We start from the raw sequence: 25,003 nt of genomic DNA on the forward strand, positions 1-25,003 counted from the left end.
GTTTTCCATGCCCCCTTTTAGGTAAAAGTTATACATTATACATTCTAAGATTCTCCAGCCTTTCAAAGGAACATTATCTCTCTCGGATCCTGAGGCCAATCTGAGTTCTCCCTGGTGGTTTTTGGAATAAGGTCATAGGTCATAGGTCAAGGAGGTATGAAAAAAAACCATAAAGAGTAACAACTACCTTTCTGGCATCATAGAAGTGACCAGAGACTAGAGTCATCTGCCCCAGAGAAAGGGAAGCCAGGCCATTGGGATGGGAAGCGTGTTTGAATTTTGTTTTCATTGACACACTTTCCCCAGACCAGAGCAAACAGAAAACTTACAGTGGCAAAGTGCTTTGGGGGTGAGGATATACCGCTGGTCCATCTGCCCCACCTTCTGTATCTGTGACTAGGACAGAAACACATGTGGGCTGCCCACCCTCTATGCACATCTGGGCTGACCACACTTTATGAAGTTAGCACCTGTCCTCTTAGTTACTGCCTTCTTCATTCAATTGAAAGTGGAGAAATAGTGCAGTAGAAAGAATTTCACTCACTGGATTATTTCTGTTCCAAGGACAAATGATGGAAGAGCTTTGTGTAGCAAGCTCCAAAACCTCTCTGTTTTCCACTTACGCACAATCAGTGGTGCCCCAGCCCCAGCATGTGTTCCTACTTTAAGTAAGGACATATATACCCTGTCCTTACTTGGTCTCTCCTGGTACTTTTCTCTGCCTGCCCTTTCTAATGCTTTTCTTGAGTTTTCTTCTCTTTTATATGACTTTGTCTCTCTCTAGCCAGCCAGCTGGATCCTTTTTTTTTTTCTACTTGGAAATGACAAACACACCCCCATCACCTTTCACAGAGTGCTGGTTGCAATCCCTTCAGCTCTGCTCTGTCCTCCTTGGACATAGAAAGCTGGGGGTAAATACAGCTTCTGACATTGTCAGTAGTGGGCTTGATGGACACCCAAGGAACTGTAGAGAGTAGTAGGCACTTAGGTATTCAGCTGGAGCTCAAGAGCATGGAGAATTTCCAAAGCCTAATTGAACCCAGGCCACTGTGGCTAAGACCCACAGCAGAATTCAGTCTTGCCCTCTAAGCGCTCTGTCAATGGCTCTCAGAATTGAGACTTCTTCTGTTCACTGTAGTCCTGTGTAGGAGAATTTTTTTTACTTTCTCTTAAGTGTAATTTTAATGAAAGTAATGTGATAGCCCTCGATATATGTAAAACACCAGAGAGATACATAACATGGACTCAATAAGTCATTATTAGTAAGACCCGGTTTGGTTTCCAGAAGGTTCTTTTAAAAAAGCAAAACAAAACAAAACAAAAGTTATCAACAGAGCAACAGAGGAGAGGGAATGACCAACAGTTGGATCCCAGAAAAGTCACCAGCATTCACAGAAATCCTTGAGAGACAACCTGCTGCTGATCGTGTGGGCTCATGTACACCAGCATTCACAGAAATCCTGAGAGACAACCTGCTGCTGATCGTGTGGGCTCATGTACAATTTGGGAGTCCTTGGGAAATGAATGCTGAATATTGTTAGGAACAGTACTTTCAAACTCCCATCAGGCCAAATGATACCTCTTCTTCATTAGCTGTGGGGGAGGGAGGGGCCCACGTGTCTAAGATGTTGGTAATGGGGCTCAAGGGCCAAACTGAAGAATGCACAAGAGCCATAGTTGTAAAATCCTGCCTACTGGAAGACTTGGGGAGGAGTCCTTTTCTTTTTACACCTCATCATTAGCATCACAAATCCCCTTTTTGTTGCTTATAGGAAATAGGAGAGGCTCAAGTAACTCAGAGCCTTGGAACCAAAGCTAAAGCCTGGCAGAGAGTTATCTTTGCCTCCAGACCACATGTGTCAGAAACTCTGGGTCCACGCTGCCTCTCTCTGACCTTCCACTATACATGTAGAAAGCATTGCAAGGATATCCATGGGTGTCTGGAGATAGCCACAGTCTATCACCGCCCTCTGTGCTTCCTGCGCTTTGACTTGGGCAAAGGTGGTCAGGTGGTGTGGCTGCCTCCATGGTACTGAGTGTTCCCAAGCACAAGAGGATGAGTGAGCTATGTGAGGGATGGCCTCCAGGTGGTAGCACGCCCTTCTGGCACTGGGGCCAGGTACATCTCCACTATCTTAAGCCTCCAGGGATGCTCTGGAGATGATCAGTACCAAGATCTAAGTACCCAGGGGCATCTGTTGCAAGAACTGCCTCTCCTGCCCAGGCAGCTCTTCCCACCCAGCAGCAAACAGAAGCCCTCGCTGACACTCTGACCCACTTACAGCAGCTGTCACATGGCACCATCAGACTGAGCACCAACCTTCAGGTTGCGGCAATGACGATGCTGGGCACTCCCTTTCTTTGAAGGGCTGAGTTTGCCTCTACTGTGCTACCTGTGAGCATCCATACAAGTGTTCCCATAGGGCTCGTCAGAAATGTCTTCCCCAGTTCCCTGAGAGTCCAGAGCTAATGGTCATCTCAAATCAGACAGAGCAGTAGGTTGGTCCTAGTACTCTGGGTAGATGCAGTTCACCATTCTGGTTTCAGTATCTACCCTATGTCAGAGTCCCACTCTGAGTAGCTTTGGAAAGGTAAAGTACAAAGTAAGGGGCAGACAGGCTGGGATAAAAGAAAAAGATATGCTTCCTGCTGTTCATAACCTGCAATATAGGACCTGGATCTCTGCAACAAACAGATTCTTCTCTTCCTAAATACAACACTGAACTTCATTTCAAAAAGTTTCTGAAAAGCCAGGTGTTGTGGCACAGGTCTATAACTCTAGTACTCTGCCTGGGCAGTTACAGGTCATCCTAGGCCACATATCAAGATCCCGTCTCAAAAAAGAAAAAGAAAAGAAAAGAAAGACAAAACAAAACAAACAAACAAAAAAAACCCCAAAAAAAGAAAACAAAACAAAACACAGAAAGCAACCAAAATTTAAATTTAAAACAAAACAAAAACAAATTTATTTTCTAGCTTCCACTCCTCCAACCACAGCCCTAGCACGTTTTGTTAGAAACAATACGACACATAGGGACTTTTTACACTTGTTTTTTGTCTTTTGAGTGTGTCCAGAAAAAGTCAGAAATTCTATTGTGGTGTTTTGTTTTGTTTTGTTTGTTTTTTTGAGACAGGGTTTCTCTGTGTAGTCCTGGCTGTCCTAGAACTCACTCTGTAGACCAGGCTGGCCTTGAACTCAGAAATCCACCTGCCTCTGCCTCCCAAGTGCTGGGATTAAAGGCAGACACCACTGCCCAGCTAAATCAGAAGTTCTAGAAGTTCTAAATGAAGACAGGGCAGGAACCTGGAAGCAGGAACTAAGTGGAGACCTCGAATGAGAGCTGCTTACTGGCTTATTCTCCATGGCTTGCTCAGCGTTCCTTCCTATTACAGTCCAGGACCACCTGCCCAGGAGTGGAACAGCCGACAGTGAGCTGGGTGCTCTCATACCACTCATTAATCAAGAAGATGCCATAGGCAATTTGATGGAGGGGTGTTCTCATTCGAACTTCCATCTTCCCAGATGACCCTTGCTTGTGTTAAGATGACAAAAAAATGGCCCAGCACAGATGCCATGCACAGAAGACTCAACCCCCAAATGCCCTAAAGTAGCAGCAAACGGGATTTAAAAACAAATGAAGTCTGTCACAGGTGTACACTCCCCACTGCGACACTCCTTGCTTGTATGCATGAGGTCTTACATAGAGATGAGGCAGAACCCCTAAAAGTTGCTGAGAATACTTTATAACGTGCCTCGTGAGCGCTTGCAGACACCCCCCTCCCACTCTCAGGAAACACCGCCTGCATCCCTCACCCAGTGGAATTTCCCCTTTTACCCTCCTCCCGCCTTGCAGATTTCAGCTCCTGTCAATCATCACATATCACATGCCATTAAGAAACATCCCTTAGCTAATATCACTCTTGCCAATGGGCAGTCATCCTGGCAATCTTTATGCATGATGTAGAATCAGAGGAGAGCATCACACACATACACACACACACACACACACACACACACACACACACACACGTCTGTCTTGGCTTAGCAATAAAAGTGAACGAGAGGATCATGGTGACCAAGGAAGAAACATCCTGTCTCTGCATAGATGATGGTCTCCTGCTTCCTCCAGCTGCTAACCACCCTTAACATTTGTGTAGAAACAACTCACTGCCTAGGTTGTTCTTGACCTTGGGATTAGTGGAATGGTACCCAGTGGATATTTGGCCCTGGGGGTGAGGGGGGTCAATCTCAGGCTATCTCTTAGTTCTTACTGAGACTTTTAGCACATGACAACCTGAAAACTGCCCAGCAGTGACACTGGCTGTCACAGTACTCTGCCAGTTACGCTAGTAGTAAAAGCAAGAGTATTTTTTCTTTCTTTCTTTTCTGAAGCATGTGAATGCAAAAGTAAATGCCATATATTCGAAAGGTCTTATTGATTCAGCTGACGGCATCAAGGTCTTAGTGGGCATAAATAGGTCTGTCTCACAAGGAGCTCCCTGTAAAGAAGAGGTCCCCGCATTCCTTAGATCAAAGCCTCAGGAAATAACAGCTGCTTTAATCTCTGTGACCATCAGACCCTTCTGTACAGGCCCAGTCACAGGCCCAGTGGGTTAGTTGTGGCTAACAGCTCAGCTTCATTACTGGTATCAGGATTTGTGTGAAATCCTTCTGTTTTGAAACTGTCAGACCTGTGGACAGACCTACAGACTAACCCTCTGGTTGTCAGAAGCCATGATAAGAAGAAAGCAGAAAATACTTACTCAGTGGGGCTTTGAGACAGCCAGTGTAAAATGTGACATTCAACAAACACCTTCCTATAGAGGTAGTGTTCATTAGCCATAGATCAGCATTTGCGATTCTATCCTTGCCGGGTGTGCATTGAGTGAAAAGCTATCCTTTGGGAAGGCCTGGCCAGTCAAGCCTTGTTACATATTCAGTAGGCAGCATTTACTTATTTATTTAATGTGCACTTAAGAGGAGCTTTTATGTATGCTTAGATGCACAATTAGGAGCACTCCTGGGTCCCTTCCCTGGCATTAGGAGAAGGAGTCGAAGTAACTGGGCAGCCTCTATGCAGCCAGAGTAGCTTCCCGAGTCCTGAGACAGGGGAGGTGGCTCCAGTATTTGATGGATTCTTGTCACCTCCCCCAGATGAGTAAAGATTTTTTTTTATTCTATTAGATGATGAGACAGGAAAGGAAAATATTATTTACAGGAAATATTCCATTAGCTATGAGCCGACTCCCAGCGGGATGGCTCTTCTCAATTACTCAGAGCGATAAGGATGCTGCTCCTTGCTCACTTGGTCCAGCTTCTGTTTGGGCACTGGGACTCATCCACTGGCTGCAGAGCCCTCTGACTTTGCCTGGCCCTGGCTGGGTGCCTTGCTTCCTCCAGCTTGTCTGTTCTCCTTGGAAACCACACCCTCTGTACACACCAGAGGAAGCTCTAGTTAATGTGTTTAGCATTCTTTGCATTTTGCAGCCTTTGCCTCCTTCACAGTTCAGGATCAAAGAGCCACCCCTTATCGCCCACCCCTTATCGCTCCTTTAGATCATAACACTGGATGAGTGGGCCAGCAAAGGCTCACTGCCTGTGGGTGAAAGGTCCCTGCAGTGGGTCAGCAAGGAGAGCTAGACTTAAAGCAGACACTGAGAGGAGGGTCTGGGGAAGGACATAAGAAGTTGCCAGAAAACCTCCAATCCAGCAGCAGTGGCTCAGCGGCTGTGCACTTGTCTGGCATGGCCACATGCACACACACAAAAGTGCTTTTGAAACCAGCAACCTTGGCCAAAGTGAATGATGGGAATTTCTTCTCATCTGGTGTGGGGGTAGGGAGCTGTGACGCATTTAACCTCTACACATCTCTCTTTATCTGTGGCAAGGTGACTGGAAGGCATGGGTAGGATGAATGTAGCCTAGTTTCTCCACCTTGAACAAGTTCACTTCTCCAAGGCCCTTCCATTGTCAAGTTGAGGGAGCATCTGCCCTTGACACTGCAAAGATCATTACAGTCTCTTTTATCCTAAACTAGAGAGGCAGACTGAAGCACAAACAATGCCCCTTTGTTAAGGAGATTTCTCCCTTGGTTATTGAGTCTGGGAATCCAGGGTCCCTCTGTTCCCACAGGTTACTGGGGAGACCATTCTGAGCAGGCCCAGAGCACCAGCTCATATTGCACTCTTTTCTGGGAAGCTCATGTTCCTATCAGCCTATCACCTTTGAGGAAAATTTCATTTGTCTTTGAGCAGGGAAAAGTCTCACGTTGTCTCACATAGGTGGATAAGTTTGTTCTGCGATAACAACTCACTAGATAACCAAGGCTGGATTTGAACTTACTATGTAGGCCAGGCTAGCCTCAAGCTCTAAATTATTCAGTTTCACCTGCCCATGTAGCTGTGACTGCAAACTTGTACTGCCTACCATACCTGGCTCATGTGTGTGAGTGTGTGAGTATATTTGTGGTGTGTGTGTGTGTGTGTGTGTGTGTGTGTGTGTGTGTATGCGCGTGCACGTTCCTACACATGCACAGGCATCAAAGGACAACCTCCAGAGTCATTTCTCAGACACTTAACCTTTTCCTCTTGAGACATAACTTCCTCACTACTCTAGAATTCCCTATGTAAGCTAAACTGGCCATCCAGCAAGCCTGCCTGCTTTGACTCCACAGTGCTGATATAAAATCCTACTACACTTCCACACTTTGTACCTGCACCCCACCCCCACCCCCGTATGGGTTCTGGGGATCAAACCCAAGTCTTCATATCAGAAGGAAAGCACATTAGCAGCTGATCTATCTCCTCAGACTGAGAACACCAATTTCTAGAGAGATGACCCCATGTCTGTCTTTAACTGTTCTCCATATGAACCAATGCCCAAGCCAGATCTGATTAGATAGCCAGGGTAGTTTCCTTCCCCATCTGACATGTCTGTTGTGGCATGTGGTCTCCCTAGGTCCATACACTTCCTATTCCAATGCCTAGTCTCCTAGACATCTTGTCCTCCCTGGCCCTACAGCACATGCAACAACACTGAGAAAGACCATATAAATAGCCACATTGGTGGTGTGGACAGTAGGGGTCAAATGGGACACTGGGTATTTATAACACTCGAATAAACACCCAGCCAGTCAACACAGCAGTGCCCTTGAGACTGACAAGCTTCTGAACTCTGCAGACAGATTCCCACTACTCTGGGAGCCCCATTGACCCTTCATGCAACTTGAAGGAAGCAAATCAAAACCAAATGCTACAGTTGGATCCCAGATCGCTGCAGGGGAGCATTCAGTAGCCCCATTCATGCCAAAAGAACCACAAACCAGTGGTAACTTCTAAACTGACTTTGTTTTTCTGGCTCCAAAACCAGTGACTTCTCATGGAATAACAAGAATATCTAACCCACTAGGATACAGCTCTCTTATCTCACACCATTACTTTATGTATCTTTCTTTGTCCCTTGATAAAGCCGCAGGCTGTCTCTTGGCTCTGCTGGTAATCCCCACGTGGCCAAAGTCACAGAGCTACTTTAAGCAGCTAAACAAGCTTCTACTGGAGACAGTAATGGGTCTGGAGAGATGCTTTAGTGGTTCAGAGTGCTTGCTGCTCTTGCCCAGTATCAAAGTTCAGTTCCCAGAGCTATGTCAGGTGGCTCACAAACCACCTGTAACCAGGAGCTTCTTCTTCTAGCATACCCATATGGATACACACATACATAGATACATACACATAAATCAAAGTAAAATAGAGATTTTTTTAAAAAAGAAATTATCATGTTCAATCCCAAGAGATACTAAAAGATCCTATGTTAGTCAGCTTTTGGGTGCCATAACAAATCATAAAGATTATTATCAACTTACAAAGATGAAGCCCTTTATACAAAGATTGGGCTCATAGCTTTAGAGGTTCTGGGCCATGATCACTTGGCACTTTTGCTTTGAGGCCTGTTGCAAGATGAAAACCACAGTGAGAAGTGCATGGCAAAGCAAAAATCACTAACCTCATACACAAGAAACAAAGGAGAGGAAGAGAAGGGGCCAGAGGCCCAAAATCCTCTTCAGGGGTTTGCCCACCCCCAGGGACCTAATGTCCTCCCATGTGTCTCCCTCCTAAAGATCTCATAGCCAGCTTCCCAAAGTCACCACCCTGGTGGCCAAGCCTTTAACACATGGGCCACTGGGGAACATTCAATATCCAAAGCATAAAGGGGGTGAGATGGCTTACTAGATAAAGGTGCTCCCAACCAATACCCAATACCCACATGGTAGACAAAGAGCACTGACTCTTGCATATTTTGCTTTGACCTTCACACAAACTCTGTGGCATATACAGGTCACACACACACACACACACACACACACACAAATAGAAAATAGATAAATGAATACATTAAAATTTTAAAACATACATCTTTAGTCTTTACATTTTAAAACATAGTATCTTCAGTCTTAACATGCAGTCTCTCCCCTGTCTACTGAATTCTGCCTTGCCTCTACTGCACCTGATTTCTGAGGGTACCTGCCACACTGCAAACTGTGAGTGAAGTATTTAAGGATCATCTAACTGTAAGGCTTCATGTGCATATGGAGGCTGGAGAAAACCTTTGGGAACCCCCATTGAGATAGATTCTCTTACTGGCCTGAAGCTCACCAGATAGGTAAGACTGGCTAACCAGTGAACCCCAGATATCTTCCTGCCTCCATCTCCCTAGACCCAGGATTTCAAGTGTGTACTTCCACGCCTGGCATTTTGTGTGGATCCTGGGGATTGAACTCAGGTGCTTGTGTTTTCAAGACAAGTACTGCATTGACAGGGCCGTCATTCTAGCCAGTAAGGTTTGTCAGACTTCTAACAGAGTTCATACAACACAAGTGAGTGTGTTGCAGCTTTCATTGCATAGCTCAGCATGGTTGAGTGTGATGACAGTGTGGTGCAACCCATCTTTAGAACTCTTTCTATAACACAGATCTGGACCGTTTAACTGCAGTACCCCATTTCCCCTACTCCCCAGCCTCTAGTGGCCATCTTTCTGCTTCCTCAATCTATGAGTTTGACTCAACTAATTGGTTACCTGTTTGGGTAAACATATCTAGTCGCAGGACATACTTCATATGAGAAGGGTTCCTGAATAGGTAATAACTATGCCACCATGTCAGAACCAGGGCCCATGTCACCCTATTGAGCCTGCCTGTTGACCTTTCTACCCAGTCCTTGGCCCCTGCTGTGGCCTCTCTTGCCTGGTGGTCAAATTCCAAGTCTCTCTCGAAAGACTGCTCATCTTGAGATCTCACTCAGGACCTCTGTTTTACTTATCCTTGAGTCTAATGTCCAGTGGCCAGGGTCACTACAGACTGTAAAATCTACGGCAAGTGAAATAGACTACTTAACAACCCAATTATTTTCCCCAGCATATCCAACAGGTGTTTCTGCTGCCTGAAGTTCTCCACCAATGCTTTCACTCATTCTGGAAGGTGTATACCGACATTTTATTAGCGTATGTGTCCCTATGCCCGATGGTGTGTGTCCCCAGCCTGGTTGCCATGGCTTTTTTATGTTCTGGCCTTTTAATGAGAGGGCAAAGCACCGGGAGGGCCTGGACTCCAAGCTCCATAGGTCCTCAGTTTGGATTGAAACTAAACACCAACCCTACCTTAGACAGCAGTCAGAGGTGTCACAGCTGAGTGAGTTTCCTGTGCACCTGTGTGTTTCTAATCACATAATTGAGTTTATGGTTGACATTTGGAAACTCATTAAGAAAGAAACCTGGTCACTGGCCAGCAGCGTGAAAGGCTTAAGCTGCTGAGAGCAGCAAGCGCCCAGAGGTGCGATTGCCCTGGTTGCTCATGTGCTCAAGGGATGGGGAAGGTGAGTTGTCGTCCATAAATTCCCAGCAGTAAATGAGAGAAGGGAGTTCCCACAACAACAAGGGAAGATTCCTGTGGGAAGGAGGTGCTGCTATGAGTAAAGGAGCTTCTCTTTATACCTGAGCTGCTAGCTCCCTTTTATGCAATTAACCTTATTGAGGTGTATTTTTTTCCAGTACACTGCATTAGACCTAGGGCTTTCTCCATGCTAGGCATGTATGCTTGCATGAGCCTATGAGCTACATTTCTAGCACACATTCATTCATTTTTTTTCTCCTCCCCTCACCCCCCCCTACAAAATGCAATTGGAGTAAAGTATCTAATAGTTGCAATCCAGCGCCAATTTTAAAGAGCTCCTAACACATATGTGTTCAGTAGCCTAAGGGACTTAGTATAAACTGAATAATTCTCAAGGAAGGGTGTAAGGCACTCACTCCACTGAAACAACTAAGACATTTGCAAGGGAGGAGGGAGAAGAGAGCCTACGACTTGTTACCACTTACTGCTGGAGGTAAAAAGAGAGAGGGAAGAAAGTCCAGGGGACATTTAAAAATGGCTTCCATTTTGACAGACCTTTGGCTTTGTTTTTTGTCTGTTGGACCAAAAAGAAATTGAGAGCTGGTAGCAGTTGGCTATCGAGACTGCACTCCTGGGATCCTTCGGGCCAGGACACCAGACACTTCTTTTTCTCTTTCATAGAAGTGGGAAGTGCCATTGGGAAACCCTGGCATCGAGTCCTGGTAGCCATCATCGGAGAGTGTAGCAGCTGTGCTACACTTTTGATGAGCTGTGCACTGCTGGAAAGATTTTTCTTAATCAGCATGGTTCACAGGGGAAACCCAGGGCACCTTCCTGAAAAACTGCTAAGCCTGTTGAACACCCACCCACCCCCAACCCCAGCACAACCAGAACCCAATAGATACAATTCTGCCCACCAGGCAGAGTCTAAGCAACAGATCCTGCTAATCAGCCAGCAATCTACTGCTGGGATCCACCCTGTCCAGATCATACTGAGAAGGAACCTTGAGCAGACAGAGGCAATTTCTACACAAGATGAGCTGTTCAATTCAAGTGGTACTAGAATTCTAGGGTTCTGGGGTTATAGACATCCCTAGTTCTTTATGGAATCACACTGAGTATAAATAGAGCTGCCCAGGAGTCTGAGTTCTTGACCCACTCTTTCCTCTTGGTCTGGTTCTAACTGCTACTTCCCCATGGCCATGTACAGTTGAGAGAGGGTGGTCCTATGAATACATATATGTGCATATGGCACATATACACGTGAAGGTTGGAGCCTAGAGGTCAACCTTGAATATTGTTCCTCGGGTGCCTTCCATCTTGTTTTTTCAAAACATTGGACTAGAGCTCACATGTTCAGCTAGGCTGGCTGACTAGCACATCCCAGAGCCTTCCCGACTCTAGGATGGCATGTTCGTGCCACCATGCATAGGTTCTGAGGCTCAAACTCAGGTCCCCATCCTTCCACACCAAACACTTTCCTGGCTAAGTTACCTTCCTAGCCCTGGAAGTACACCTTTAATGAAGCACCCACCTTAGTTCCCCACCTTGTGCAAGCAGCTTGAATTCAAGCTCCAGTGCTCACTGCTGTCACGTGCCATCTGTACGGCCTTGCACGTCTCTGAACTGGGTATGCCATAACTCCTTTCCTAACTGTGCTTTCTCTACTCATACACAGTCTACAGTTTCTGAGTAGCAGGCGAGTGACTGACTTGCCTTGAGCATTGCACATTCCTGAAGCTTGAGTGTGTCAGAGACATCTGAGTGAAAGTTCAGCTGCAGTACAGGATGCTGATGACTTCGGCAGAGGGGTGGGTAGAGCTATCTAGGAGAACTCCCCAGACTGAGACTGGGATGCCCACGATACCCGGAACAGCCCTGATGAGAGGATATAGCTCAGGGTAGAATGCAGAGCATGCTCAGTTATTTTCCTCTGCTCTCCCCAGCCCCTCCTCCTGTAAGTTCAGGAATCTTCAAACTGACCTGGCCACTTCAGAATTCCTCCTAGGGGAGGGGAGGGAGAGGGGATACTTAGGACCAGTCATTCTGGAATGACAGGAATATGAGAGTTGAAGTCTTCACTCCAAGCACTCATCATCATCTTTCTGGAGAAGCCATCACTCCAGCAGGGAGGTCCATAAAGAAGTAGCAAGCAGGACCTGAGCTGCAGAGACAGTGGCTCTGCCCAGGCCATTGCATGCCTCAGCACGGCTAGGTGGTCAGATTTTGTAGCAAAAACCTCAGGGCGAGCTACCTACTTCCTGCCAGTGACAGGCATGGCTGCCAGGCAGCCTGAGAGACACAAGGGGTTCATCCTTTAGCTGGCTTGAAAGAAAGCCAAAGATCGGCTTCCTGCCACCAATGCACCCACCTCAAACCAGATCCCCTGTCCAAGTGGAAAGGTCTAGGGCTTCCACCTAAATTCTCAGCAGCATGTAAGGTGTCTTCCTCCCATTCCCACCAGAACTCAGTCTGGAGGAGCTAGGAATTACTTCAATTGGTAGAGTGCATACTAGCCCTGCATAGTTGTGCACAGTGTTATCCCAGCCCTTGGAAAGAAAAGGTAAGAGAATTCGCAGTCAAGCCTATCCTGGGCTACAAGTTTCAAGACAATAAAATAAAATCCTGTTCTGTATGGTGGTGCACACCTTTAGCCCTAGCACTGGGGAGACAGATAGGTGGATCCCTGAGTTAGGGGCAGCCTGATGGACAGAGTGAGTTCCGGGGGCAGATGGGGCTATACAGAGAAATCCTGTCTCAGCAAAGCAATACACAAACAAATAAATAAAATCAGCTCAGCCAGTTTAGGAAGAAGGGCAGATCTCAACGCCCCAGTGGTGTGAATGTACAAATAAGGTGCTATTAAATAATGGCCCTTAAAGGGCCCTCATTCCCTTTTAGTCCACAGAAGTGATGGGGTGGACCATCTTTAAGCTGAGCAGCTATTCATTGGTAACTGTTGTCATCATCTTCTGCCTTCCATCTCAGTTTTCCCCAGGGTCAGATGACCTCCACAAAAGGGACGAGGTGGTTGAAATGAGGCCACACCCTTGGACAGAGTACCCAGGTAGCAGAGTACTGACACACTCACCTCGGAAACAAATAGAAAAGTACAACCTTTTCCACACAAACTCTGTCCTCCGAAGTATTCAAACACTCCATGGAAATAAACACTTTAGAATAAGAACAAATGTCTTTAACAAAGCAAGAGAAATGGCCCCTTATGATTTTCTTACTACATGGACCAAGTGCTACCCCCCACCCACACTCACCCCCCTTTCATTCCTGATCTTTTCTTGTCTAAGGATCAGTTACTCTCCCCATTGCTGCAAAGGCAACTTGAAGGAAGGCTTTACTTTGCTTCCCAGTTTGAGCCTGGCAGCCAGAGCAGAACCTAAGCGGGTACATACACTGTGTCTAACTCTCAGGAAGACCCAAGAGACAACTGCTGGTGCTCAGCTCAGCTTCTTTCCCATTTTATTATCCCAGACTCCAGTCCGAGGAATTCTGGTGCCCATATTCAGGGTGGGTCAACTTGGTTAAACTCCCCTAGAAACAACTAGCAGGCATGCCAAGAGCTGTGTCTTCTGGGTGATTGACCATCCTACCCACTGATGAAAGTCTTTTTACGGGAGGACCTAGTGTGCCGAGAGATTAGGCCACATAGCACTGGGGCATAGTGCTTACATCGAGGATATCCAGTTAAACTGCACGTTTCACAACCCCAGGCACTGACCCCATCCAACACTCGTTCCCCTTAATTCCCAGAGGCACACTCTGCAGAGATAGAGTGTGGGAGAGTGGAGGATGGTAGTTACATCTGGAAGAGAAAGGAAAACGTAAGCACAGTGCCTCCTCCAAGTATTCATTCTTGCTGAAGCTTTATGATAAAACTCTTTCTGCAAGGAAAGGCTGATGTGGGGAGGAGAAAGTCATCTAGACACAGGTCCTCCGGGAAAGAAGACAAACGGAAATCAAATCTAGGAGGAGGAGGGGAATCAAATGATCTGTTTCTCTCCAGGCTCTGTTAAGGATTCACTGGCCTCTCCTTTCCTAATGATTCTTAAGCCAAATGAAACTAAAAGGTTTTTGATGGGTTAAGAAGCCATCCATTAAAAGGTCCATGCTTGGTGCTCTGGGCATCTGTCACTGGGTTAACCATATTAGTTTGGAGGGGAGACCTGGCTGAAGAAACATTGAGTCCATTAGATCTGGCTGTGGAGAAAAATTAGCCATTGTTCTAGTTGCTGGGTGTGCAAGTATCCCCAAGAGGACATGGATGCTTGTGCATGCTGAACCAGGTATAGAGGACATGTACCATCGGTTCACGGTTTCTGGTCATAGTTTGTTAATTTGGTCCCTGTGGTGTCTAATCTCACTGATTAATGCTAAGTTCTATTACAGGAGAACATTTGATTTTTTCAGATCAATATTCTGAGATTAGATGTCATCAAAATGATCCCTGGTCAAAATTGCAATGGGATTGGGGTTGTAGCTTGGTAGAGTGCTTGCCTAGCATGGGTTGCATCTCTAACATCACAAATAGATATGATTTGTGGGTGATTCATGTGATGGAGATGATATAAAGATAGTTATATATACATCAGCAGGTGACAGAATATGCCAGAAATGACTGGGACAAACATCTCAGAGAATATCTTGGATTCTGCCCAAATAGAATGAAGAAATGTCGTTTAGGCTCATGCTTTCCATGTGAAAATTTCAGTTGAACAGATAATATTTGAAGGATGGTAAGATGGCTCAGTGAGTAAAGACGCTTGTCATTGAGTCTGATAACCTGAGGTCTATCTCTGGAACCCACATAGTAGAAGAGGAGAAACAGCTCCTTCAATTTGTCCTCTGACTACCACACAGGCGCTCTCTCTCTCTCTCTCTCTCTCTCTCTCTCTCTCTCTCTCTCTCTCTCACACACACACACACACACACACACTAAATAAATAAATAAATAAATAAATAAATAAATAAATAAATAGATGTAGGACATGTAAGGAAAATATTTTTAATATCCTTGGTAACATAGTCATCTCCTTTCAAGGAAAATCATACAAACTTGAACTTTAGGCTGATACATGAGAAAACTAGAACAAGAAGTTTTATGTTTTACATTAGGAGGATCGTAGTGTATAATGAGTGACTAGAAATAGGCATCAGAGCAGTGAGTGCTTGCTGAATGCTGACTAGATACCAGGCATTAATTGATGCATTAATTCAACAGGATTATAGGAAAGTATTGTTATTCATACTATTAGTTTTAAAATGCATAAAGACATAAAGTTCCTAAAGATAAATAGCTGTCAAATACTTGGTATGACTTTGAATCCTGTGCTTTTAATGTCTATTATTTTGTTTTGTTTTTGTTGTTTGGTTATTGTTGTTGTTAATGAATATTGTATTATCAAATTAGTAGTAAGTATTTAGTACAAGATACTCCATTTAAAAATCCAAGAGAATAGCTTTGAGTCAGTCTTTGAATTTGCAATGCCAGCTCTGACCTATATATGCACAGAATATATGAATATCTCATTTTGGAAATTCAAATTTCAAAGGCTTTGCAAGTTCTGGGCCAGAAGGGAGAACCTTTGACTGTCAGGCCAAGGTTATTGGTCTTTGTGTTGGTTAGTTTTTTGTCAACTTGACATAAGCTAAAATCATCTCTGAATAGAGAACTTGAGCAAAGTAAATGCCTCTGTGAGACTAGCCTGTGGGGCATTTTCTTGATCAGGGATGGATCAAGAGAAGAGCCTAGCTCCTTATGGGCAGTGCTATCCCTGGGAAAGTGATCCTGTTTGTGGGGGAAGGCAGTGGGGAGCCAGTAAGGAGCATTCTTCCATGGCTCCTACTTCAGTCCCTGCTGCAAGATTCCTGCTTTGAGTTCCTACCCTGAATTCCTTTGAGGATAGAGTGACCTGAACGTTGGCAATGGAAGCTGGCCTTCATTGTCCATGGCGATTAGTTAGTTCCAGAGCCTTGGGTTGGTAAACCCCTTACATAAAATGATGCAGTATTTGCCTATGATCCATTATGACTATCTCTATACTTTCTATATTTCCTTAAGTTCTGGAAGCAGGGTTTCACTGTTTAACCCAGACTGGCCTGGACTCACTACACTGTGTATCCTAACCTAGATTCAAACTGGCAACAATCCTCCTGCCTCAGCCCCTTGAGTACTAGGTTATAGATGTAAGCCGACATGCTCAGGTTCCCAAATACTTTAACTCATGTCTATCATGTTTGCAATGCCTAATACAGTAGAAATACTATGGAAGCAGTTATGATATGATATTTGGGAATCATGTCAAGATTAAGAAAAAAAAAGTCTATATATGTTCAGTCCATATAAATATTTCCAACCCCTGAGTGGAAGGACAAGCAGATGCACACACCGTGGGGTGGAGGGATAGCTGTAGAAATATGTGCTGGGTTCCATAGTCTTCCTCTTGCCTAGTGGCACAGCCAGTAACAAGTAGGCATCCACAAATGCAAATGGATAAAAGAGTTTAGATTATGTGGAGATCCGTGGTCGACCTAAACCACAATACCTCTACTTCCCTTTTCTTTATAAATAGAGTAAAACATATTGGATGCCTATAAAAGTATTTAAGATGGACACAAGGTCCCACTCTTCTTCCTCGTTTGTATGCCTGCTTCTGTTTTCCCCCATACTCTCCCCAGATGCACATGGTCAAATCCCCTGCAAGCATAACACTGGGAATTTTCTGTGGCACCTCCACTTGACCCCTCATTTTTTTATGTCCCAAATGTAAAGACAAACCCAGGGAATCATGTGTGGTGGTATCTCAGGGAAGAGCAGAAGTGAAATTAGGAAGTGGGTTTTTTTTATTTTTGTTTTGTTTTTGTCTGTCCGTTTTGTTTTGGGCTTGGAGACTATTCCTATCTGTGTCGTTCTCTTTGAGAACTTGAGCGTGTCTGGAATGTGCACAACATCAAGTACCATCGGATGGCCAGAGCCAGTCTCTTGAAATATCTGAAGCATCATTGTTCTTGCTCTTCATTGGGGCATTGTAGCACAATAGAAAAAGACCAGGACAAGAGGTCACAAGCCCGGGTCCCAACATCAATCACATACTTAACCTCAGGCAGCTCTGAGTCTCTGCCCACCAGAGCAGCTTCATCTGGTACAGGAGAAAGAGATCCAGATGGCTGATTGGCTTCTGTATAATGGTCCCTCTGGATGAAGCAGGAAGTTACTCATAGGGAGGTCATTTAGGGGCTCTATGACTCAGCCTCAGGGACAGGAGGAAGGCAAGGCTCCCTAAAGTCCTGGTCAACTCTCAGAGCCATTAGGCCAGGCTTCCTCTCAACTCGTTATTTCTACACCATCGTGACAGCCTGCCGGCTACTCCACATGCCAGCCCACAGTGCTTCATGAGTGCTGGCTGGAGAGGAAGTCCAGTGGAGCCGAGGCCTCTTCCTCAGCCCCAGCCTCAGCCACACACAGGATGTGTGAATCTAGTGGACTAATAGGAGCCAGCTCCCAGGAGGACCCTGCTCATTAAGGATTTACAGAGCATCTCATCACATTCAGGGCTCAAAGACAGTACTAACCAGCTACTTTTGCTTGTTCTCCATGAATAAATGTTTCCCTTCTTAGCTTTGTACATGCGGGCACTTGGGACCAGAATGGGACAGTAGAGGACCTGTGACCCTAGGAAGACCAGGTTAAAGGCTGAGAGTCCTTATCTGGGACCCTTAGGGTTCCAAAGATGGTAGCAAACACCATTTTAGTAAAACCCCTTCCTGATGGTTTCTCTAAACTTTGGAGATGTCTTAACTCATTACTATTACCACAATCCTTTTTATTAGAGACAGGGTCTTGATATGTATGTATCTGAGGCTGATCCTCTTGCCTCAGCCTTCTGAGTGATGGGCTCACAAGCAAGAGCTACCATGCTAGGTTCATGCTTTTATTTCCCATGCAAGCTCCTGTCACCATCGCCCCAGGTTCATTCTTAACCAAGGCTATTGTTGTCTCTTACTTTCTGACTGACACACTGCTGAGTATTGAGGTGGATACTCTGTAGAGCCTGGATGAAGGTAGATCTACAAGAAAAGAAGAAGCATGTATTATTATTATTATTATTATTATTATTTACAGTGCAAAAGAAAGGCAGAGTGATCATGTAGGAAAGAGCAAGCTTGGTTGGAAGCCCCTTTCTCATAGACACATTGTTGCTCCTTTGTGAGAAAGCGCTCCACTTGTAAAGTTAACTACCCATCAGTGAGTGAGGCCTGTTCTCACTAATTGGTGGACCCCTGGGGAAAGCCGCATAGTTAGCGGTTGGAGTAATGGACCAGGTGCCCTTGACTTCTATTTCTGGTTCCTTCAGAAACTGGTTGTGTGGCCCTAGGCAGTTTCCCCTCATTTCTGTGGGCCTTGTTTCTTCTCCACCCCCAAGAAAATTCACAATTTTTCTTCACAGCAGACAGGGAGGGGGACGCTAAGTGAGTAATGAAACAAAAGTGTCTGTGGGGATTTGTGGAGATGTCTTGCCAGACTGCCTTGATTTAACAGGTATGGATCAGTAGATACCCTGATTATTGATAGGATTACATAGTTCAGCTTATAATTAGATCGTTGGGCATAGAAGTAGCTAAAGTCTTTAGGGAACTAGCCAAGTCATTGCCAAGACTGTCTGGTGTGTCTTTATTCGGGGGTCCCAAATCACACTGGTGACTTTACATAGTGGCAGGGATAGGTTGGCTTCTCTGCAAACCAGGTCATGGAGGCTCCTCCTGTGCAGGCCCCAGGGATGGTGCAGTACCAGCAGATTAAGAGCTCATCCCTCCCTACTTACCAGAAAACATAAAACTAGACAGCTTCCCTTTGCTTCTTTCCATATTGTGTGTTTTTACTTGTCTGTCTGATTGGTCACTTTTGTTTGTTTTGTTTGGGGTTTTTGGTTTTGTTGGGTTGGTTGGTTTTGCTATGCCAGCCTGAAAACTGAGTGTTGAGCAGCCAGGGGCTCTAACATCATATAAACAAAAATGCCCCAGACCCCCATGAAGAGCTTAGTGCCTTTAGCTTAAATGTCATCCAGCCTTAACTGCCAGCAGCAGCTGTCTCTGTCCTCTCCATCCCTTCAGCCTTCCAGTTCCTGTTTTCCCCCACCCCCAGGGCCTCCAGCAGCTTGCTGGAACCCTAGCTCCACCCCTCTCCTAACTGAGAAAAAAAAATTAGTAGTCAGTATATCCTCATCCATTTCTGCAGGATTCTTCCTATGTCCCCCAAGAAGCTATCTAATCTAGAAAAACTACCCACTCCTGGCTTTCCTTCTCAGTATTTAATTTGCAAAATAAAGTTGTGCTAAAACAGCTATCAGGGAGTCTACTGTGTTGTCCCAGCTACAAAATTTTCTACAGAAAATACATCACTCCATGGACACACCCTATGAGCCAGAACTCCAGTGTTCGCCTCAGAGCAGCAGTGAAGCAGAAGCCCCGCCCCTTTCCCTGGACAGCCACCCTGGCTAAAGATGAGGGGCCGCAGAAAGCCCAGATGGTTTTGTTTGGGCCCTTTGGCAGATGCATGGATCTGCACACTGCACAGCATCAGGGACCACTTAGAGGAAAGGCATGGTTTGTGTTTTAAATTTTTGCAAGGAGCTGGGGAAGAAGGAGTTGCCAGGAAACCGACCCTTAGAGGGCTGTGCTCCAGGATTCTTTATCAGGCCTGGAGGCATTCCTGAAAAAATACACAAGAGGGGCTTTCTCCTGAGTGTTCATGCCAGGTGTAGCTTTCTTGCCTCCCAGGGAGGGGATCAACCTTCTCTGGTCTGTGTATCAGATATAGATGGGGCCCTTAACTCCCTACTCCATGCTACCAAGACCAGGACCAGCTATATTTGTAGGGCCCATGCCAAATAGATGAAAACACACTGGAAATTCCAAGATGGCAATGGCAAATGCACAACCCTCTTGAGCATCTGAGACATCTGAGTCATGCATCTATAAAGCCAGCCCTGTGCAAGGACCCACTGTGTTTGCTTAGGGTTGGTGTAGGGTAGGGTCTAAGAAGGACAACTTTTTGTTTGGAGGGAAGTGGTAAATAAGCCATTATACTTGCTGTAAGATCTCTAGCACACACATAATCTAATTTAATTTTTTAAGCTCCAAGTCAAGACGTGGGAGACTTAAGAAAAGAACTCTATGGTTCTGCAGTCACCCTCTCTCTTTTGCCAGGGCCTGGAAGCTCTAAGAGATCCATGACAGTTAGATCCATGTCTGTGGATTACTTGTTTTTATTCGCTTGCCCAGTCTGAGCATAGGACCTACTGTGGTTAAGGTCAATCTGGAGCTGAATTACTACTACAACTGTACTTAGCTCGTGACTTGGAAGGAAGGGAGCCTGGGTTTAAACAAAAGCTTCTGACTGTAGAGGCTCTGCGCCTTGCCATAGCATGCTACGGCATGGCAAATTATGCATAAAGCCAAGGTCATAGAGCCCAGTAGTCCTGCTCTTTATACGGCTGTGGTGAAGTCTAGCTGAGGTCTCTATCCCCAACACGTAGATATCAGACTCAAGCTATCTACATTCATGGTGGCAGGACACCCACTAGCTGAGACATAGTTCTGTGTGTTTAAATGACCAGAAAACCTACTCAGACAGGAGGGACCAGAAGCCATCTGAGCCAGCACAAGACTTCAGAGCATTTGCTTTTTTTTCCAATGTCCCTCCACACACTTGCAACTGATCTTCACAGAGATGGGGAAAGTCTCTGGACGCTGGCTTCAGAGTAAAATGCACTGTGGATGAAGAGGTGGCTCCTAAGTAAGAGTCACTCATCATCCTTTGCCCTTCCCATTATGCAGACGGGATCATTCAGAATTCCATAGAGGAGAGTGTGAACATGAAAGAATGAAGCCTCTCTAGAAACCAGTTTTAGTTGCAGCCCAGTTTTTCTTGGGTGGTAAACATCCTGGGCCTGGAGAAAACTGGGCTCACAGAATACAGGGAAATGGCCTTTGTGTGTGAAAGGTGGGTGCTGTAATAGAGCTGAGAACTCAGTCTGGAACAAAACCTAAAAAGCCGTGCCTAAGCCGCCACATAAGGTAGACAAAGGGTTAGAGGGAAACTCAGTCATTCTCACAGGGAAAGACAAGGACCCTGCTTTACTCTGGAGCAAAGCAAACTCACATTCTAAGCGTATAAAAGGAAATGGGAGCTGCATGAATATAATAAATGCAAACTCGTGTGCACAGAGCTTTAGCCGCTGGTGACATTCTCCAGACTGCTAAGTAACTTTCACTTTCATCCAGAAAAAGCCACCCTGCTCCTAGGAAGCAGCTCTAATTGCCTCCCAACCTCAAGATCAGCTTCTTTGGCTCCTGGGGTTCCCTTGTCTTGACTCCGTGTCCCCACAGGACAGAACTCTTGCTTTTCCCCAACCCCCACTCCGCCCACCACCCCTTTGTGCTGAGCAAAAAAAAAAAAAAAAAAGAATTACAAACACGCACTGTGATCATGACTCGCCTGCCCCCAACTATGGTCGCACAGCCTCCGCCCTCCAGCGAGTGAGGATGTCTGAGGCTCTTACACATTAGCGGCAGGAAGTGGAGTCCCGAAGGGAGGCTGGGAATTTGAACGCCTTCCCATTTCAGCACTCGAGGGGAGGAAGTGCTGCTCAGCCCTCCGCGTGCACAGATGGCTACCGCTCCCTGAGCACTGTGTTCCCGGCCGATCCTCCTCTCCTCCCTCCGCTCAGCTCCCTGCCCCACCTCCTCTCCCTCTCCTTGGAGGGAAAAGTCTGCAGAGCTGGGAACTGTCTTGGAGAATTCAACAAAGGCGCGAGCCAAAGGGGAACAAACTTGAAAAAAGAACTTGTTTTGTGTTTGTTAAGAAACCTGCTGAAAAAATCCACACCTATTGGTGTGTGCGTTTCAAGCACTAGTAGTAAGCCGGAGGAAGCACTGACAACTGTTACAGTCTCTGCCTTGATAAGGAAACTCTCAGCTGTTGAAAGGTTAATCAGCAAAGAAGGGACAGCACGACCAGGGAACTTACTACTCCTGAATTTAAACTACGTTGTTTTCCGTCCAGATATTTCAATGGAGACAGTTGGAGAATCTGTATTTCAGGGAAAAGAAGTTTTCCGTAGAAGTTCATGACCCTCGCAGGTAAGCATAAAAAGCCCTTTTTTTCTGAGAGTGTATGGCGAACTATTTGTACATTGATTTGTGGTGTTGTGATGGTTTATGTTCATGACCAGTTTGGGGTGAGGGGAGAGGATGGTGAATCATGCAGGACAGAGGTCACATAAGAATGTAAAGCTTTGTGATGATAAATGCAGAGTGTGCATGTGTTTAGTAATTCTGTAGCAGTCTCATCTGGCTACCTCTCTCTCTCTCTCTCTCTCTCTCTCTCTCTCTCTCTCTCTCTCTCTCTCTCTCTCGTGTGTGTGTGTGTGTGTGTGTGTGTGTGTGTGTGTGTGTGTGTGTGATGCTGGAGGAAGCATTGTGGCACTTGGAACCACATTTGAGTCACATGGGGACATTCCCTCTATACAGACAGGAGACCAAAGGCTTCCTTGTCAGGGCTGCTAAGCCTACCTCAGGCGGGATGGTAGAGACTGAAAGGCATCTGTCAACCAAAGTGGTTAGTTAGCTCATTAGCTCTGGTCTGGTGCCTTGTGATTTTCTTTTTATGTTCGTTTTATGGGTGGATATGAAATAAATGCAGTTCTTTTTCCTTCTTCTACATTGCACCAGCCATTGTACCAGAGAACACCAGTCTTAAAAACCTGTTCCAAGTTGGATGCTGAACAATAAACAGGGTTCTAGTTTGGAATGTAAGGAGCCCAGCAGGGAAGGAGTCTGGGACTACCAACCTTATGCTTTTCCTCTTTGTACTCTGGCAGTTCTAAAGTCGAAAGCAGCCATAGCCAGCAGCAGGGTTCCCTAAACCATGCCCACCTGATACCTAAGAATAAATTGCTGTGTGCGGGTCCAGATGCAGACTGACAAGAAAGTAGGCCCCAGAAGATACTAAATAGATCAGAAGCACTAGAGAAGCCAGAGTGGGTTCGGGTCCTGGTGACTCCCAACCCTGAGCTTAGGAGGAAGTGCTGGCAGCAGCCCCACTTGCAGGAGGCTTCTGAGCATACAGACAAGCAGCTGTGTCCCTCCAGGGAGCTGGGGACTCAGGGCGAGGCATTCATTGCCTGCAAGGCGAGGGGAGGGCCAAGGTTTGTGCAGAAGCCTTCGTGCCTGCTCCTGCTGATAACCCGGCTGGAACCCGGCTGGGTTGTGTACCTCCTTGTAATCTACACACAACAGCCTCCTCCTGCAGGCGAGAGCTTTTTCTGCCCCACAGTTACCATGAGACCAGCAACTAGAGAACATAATGTTCTAGAATCTGAGCTCTGCAGTCAGGTGCAGAGGGTAACATTAAGCAGAAGGATGGCTTGTTCAGTGGTCCTCAGGACCGTGGGATGCATTTCACGGTCTAAAGACCCCCTCCTCCACAGAGCACAATCCGTCTGCACAGGCCACGGAGGGCCAGGTGGATGCCAAAAATAATAATCCAGCCAAGGAGAAACTCGCTGCTATTTTTCCAGGTGAACTTATGTCAGACTAAGATTCATGGACAAATGAGAGGGAAAGCAGTCCAAGTGTAAGAAGGGTGAATCGAATTCTACACCATGATCATATATAGAAAAGGGGATGCCTGGCAGAGCAAATATTAAAAAAAAGAAGAAGAACAAAAAGACTGCCTGTGGGCCTGAGTGCAGGGAATAGACAGAGAGAAAGACTTTACCCCAGTGTGTGTGTGTGTGTGTGTGTGTGTCTGTGTGTGTGTCTGTGTGTGTATGTCTGTGTCTGTGTGTATAGTGTGTGTATGTGTGTGTGTGTCTGTGTATGTGTGTGTAGTGTGGAGTGTGTAGGTCTAGGAATATAGGAAAGACACATCATACCCTATCATATGGTGGGCTTTTGGCTTATTTAGCAAAAGGGATCTATTTCATACATGTTTTGAGAATATGTTCTTCTATGATAGATATGAAAGGCTGAATCAGTGTCCTCTTCCATCAGGAACTGTTAGCAGAGTTGGGGAAACCAGTGAAAGAAGTCATTGATGGGCTTTGCCAAGTATGGGCACTGGTTTGATACTTACACATATGTGCTCCCCAGATAGTCCCTTACTATGACCCAGGAAATAAATCAAGGCACAGAAATGATTGTGGATAACTAGTATATGGTACAGGCTGGATTTGAACTCTAGAAGTCTAAGGTCAGAGCTCATGAACATTATTAGTGCCTCATGCATAACCAGGCCCAGTGTACTGAGTGTCAAGTGATACAGACCAAAGTGTTGAATGATGTAGATACCAAAAGCCTTCCTGGTCTTGTGGTCTTCCTGAGGAGGAGAGATCTGAGCTGAAACCCGTGGGGTTACCAGGGGATGGGCACCCTGGGGATATGGACAACTGAAGAAATGAGTGTTTTATGTGGACAGAAAAGCCCAAAGGTGGCAGTCTAAGCTTAAGAGTACGATCATCTTCCCTGAATAGCAGCCCTGAATCCACCATGACAGGGACATCACTTGGGGCCAAGATAATGGGGCAGATCTAACTGGCACCTCTTCCTGTTGTGCCTGCCCCATAGAGCACAGGCTCTGTGGTGAAATTTAGCCCCTCCCCACTGACTCTGTTCTTACCCACCATTTGTCTCTGTCATCCTCTGAGTTCAGCAAACACTGATCCATTGCAGAGGTTTAGGTAAAGTAGATGTTGAGGTGGGAAGAGCTGACAGGAGAGATTAGAGAGGAGATAAGATCCTAATGGAGCAGGTGAAAAGTATCTGATGTAGATGTTCCCATGAAACTGACTTCCCAGACCCGCTGAACCACTTAAGCCTTCCTTACTCGCGTTACCTGGAGAGTTGTACCACCTGGATTTTACAGCCCTCTCTACTTTACATTTCAAGTTACTTTTTCTACATACTTCTTCAGCTTTCCTTGGGGTGGGGGGTGGTTTATTTACTCCCAGCCAAATTAGCAGTTCAGATGGTAGCTACTTGACTCCCCAAAGACCTGTGGGAGAAGCCTCCCCCTCTCTCTCTCTCTCTCTCTCTCTCTCTCTCTC

At 45.9% G+C, this 25,003-nt stretch overlaps 1 protein-coding gene across 9 annotated transcripts in view; it reads left to right on the top strand.

Moving 5' to 3' along the window:
• Frmd4a (FERM domain containing 4A) overlaps positions 1-25,003 on the top strand; it is a 480,303-nt gene that overhangs the window by 403,519 nt on the left and 51,781 nt on the right. For all 9 annotated transcript variants that reach the window (XM_031359491.1, XM_031359490.1, XM_031359489.1 and 6 more), the window contains one exon: positions 21,961-22,037. In XM_031359491.1, coding sequence (XP_031215351.1) covers positions 21,961-22,037 — 77 coding nt within the window. The remainder of the gene's footprint in view (positions 1-21,960; positions 22,038-25,003) is intronic.

This window comes from Mastomys coucha, unplaced genomic scaffold, assembly GCF_008632895.1.
Source record: "Mastomys coucha isolate ucsf_1 unplaced genomic scaffold, UCSF_Mcou_1 pScaffold7, whole genome shotgun sequence".
NCBI classification, from domain to species: Eukaryota; Metazoa; Chordata; class Mammalia; order Rodentia; family Muridae; genus Mastomys; species Mastomys coucha.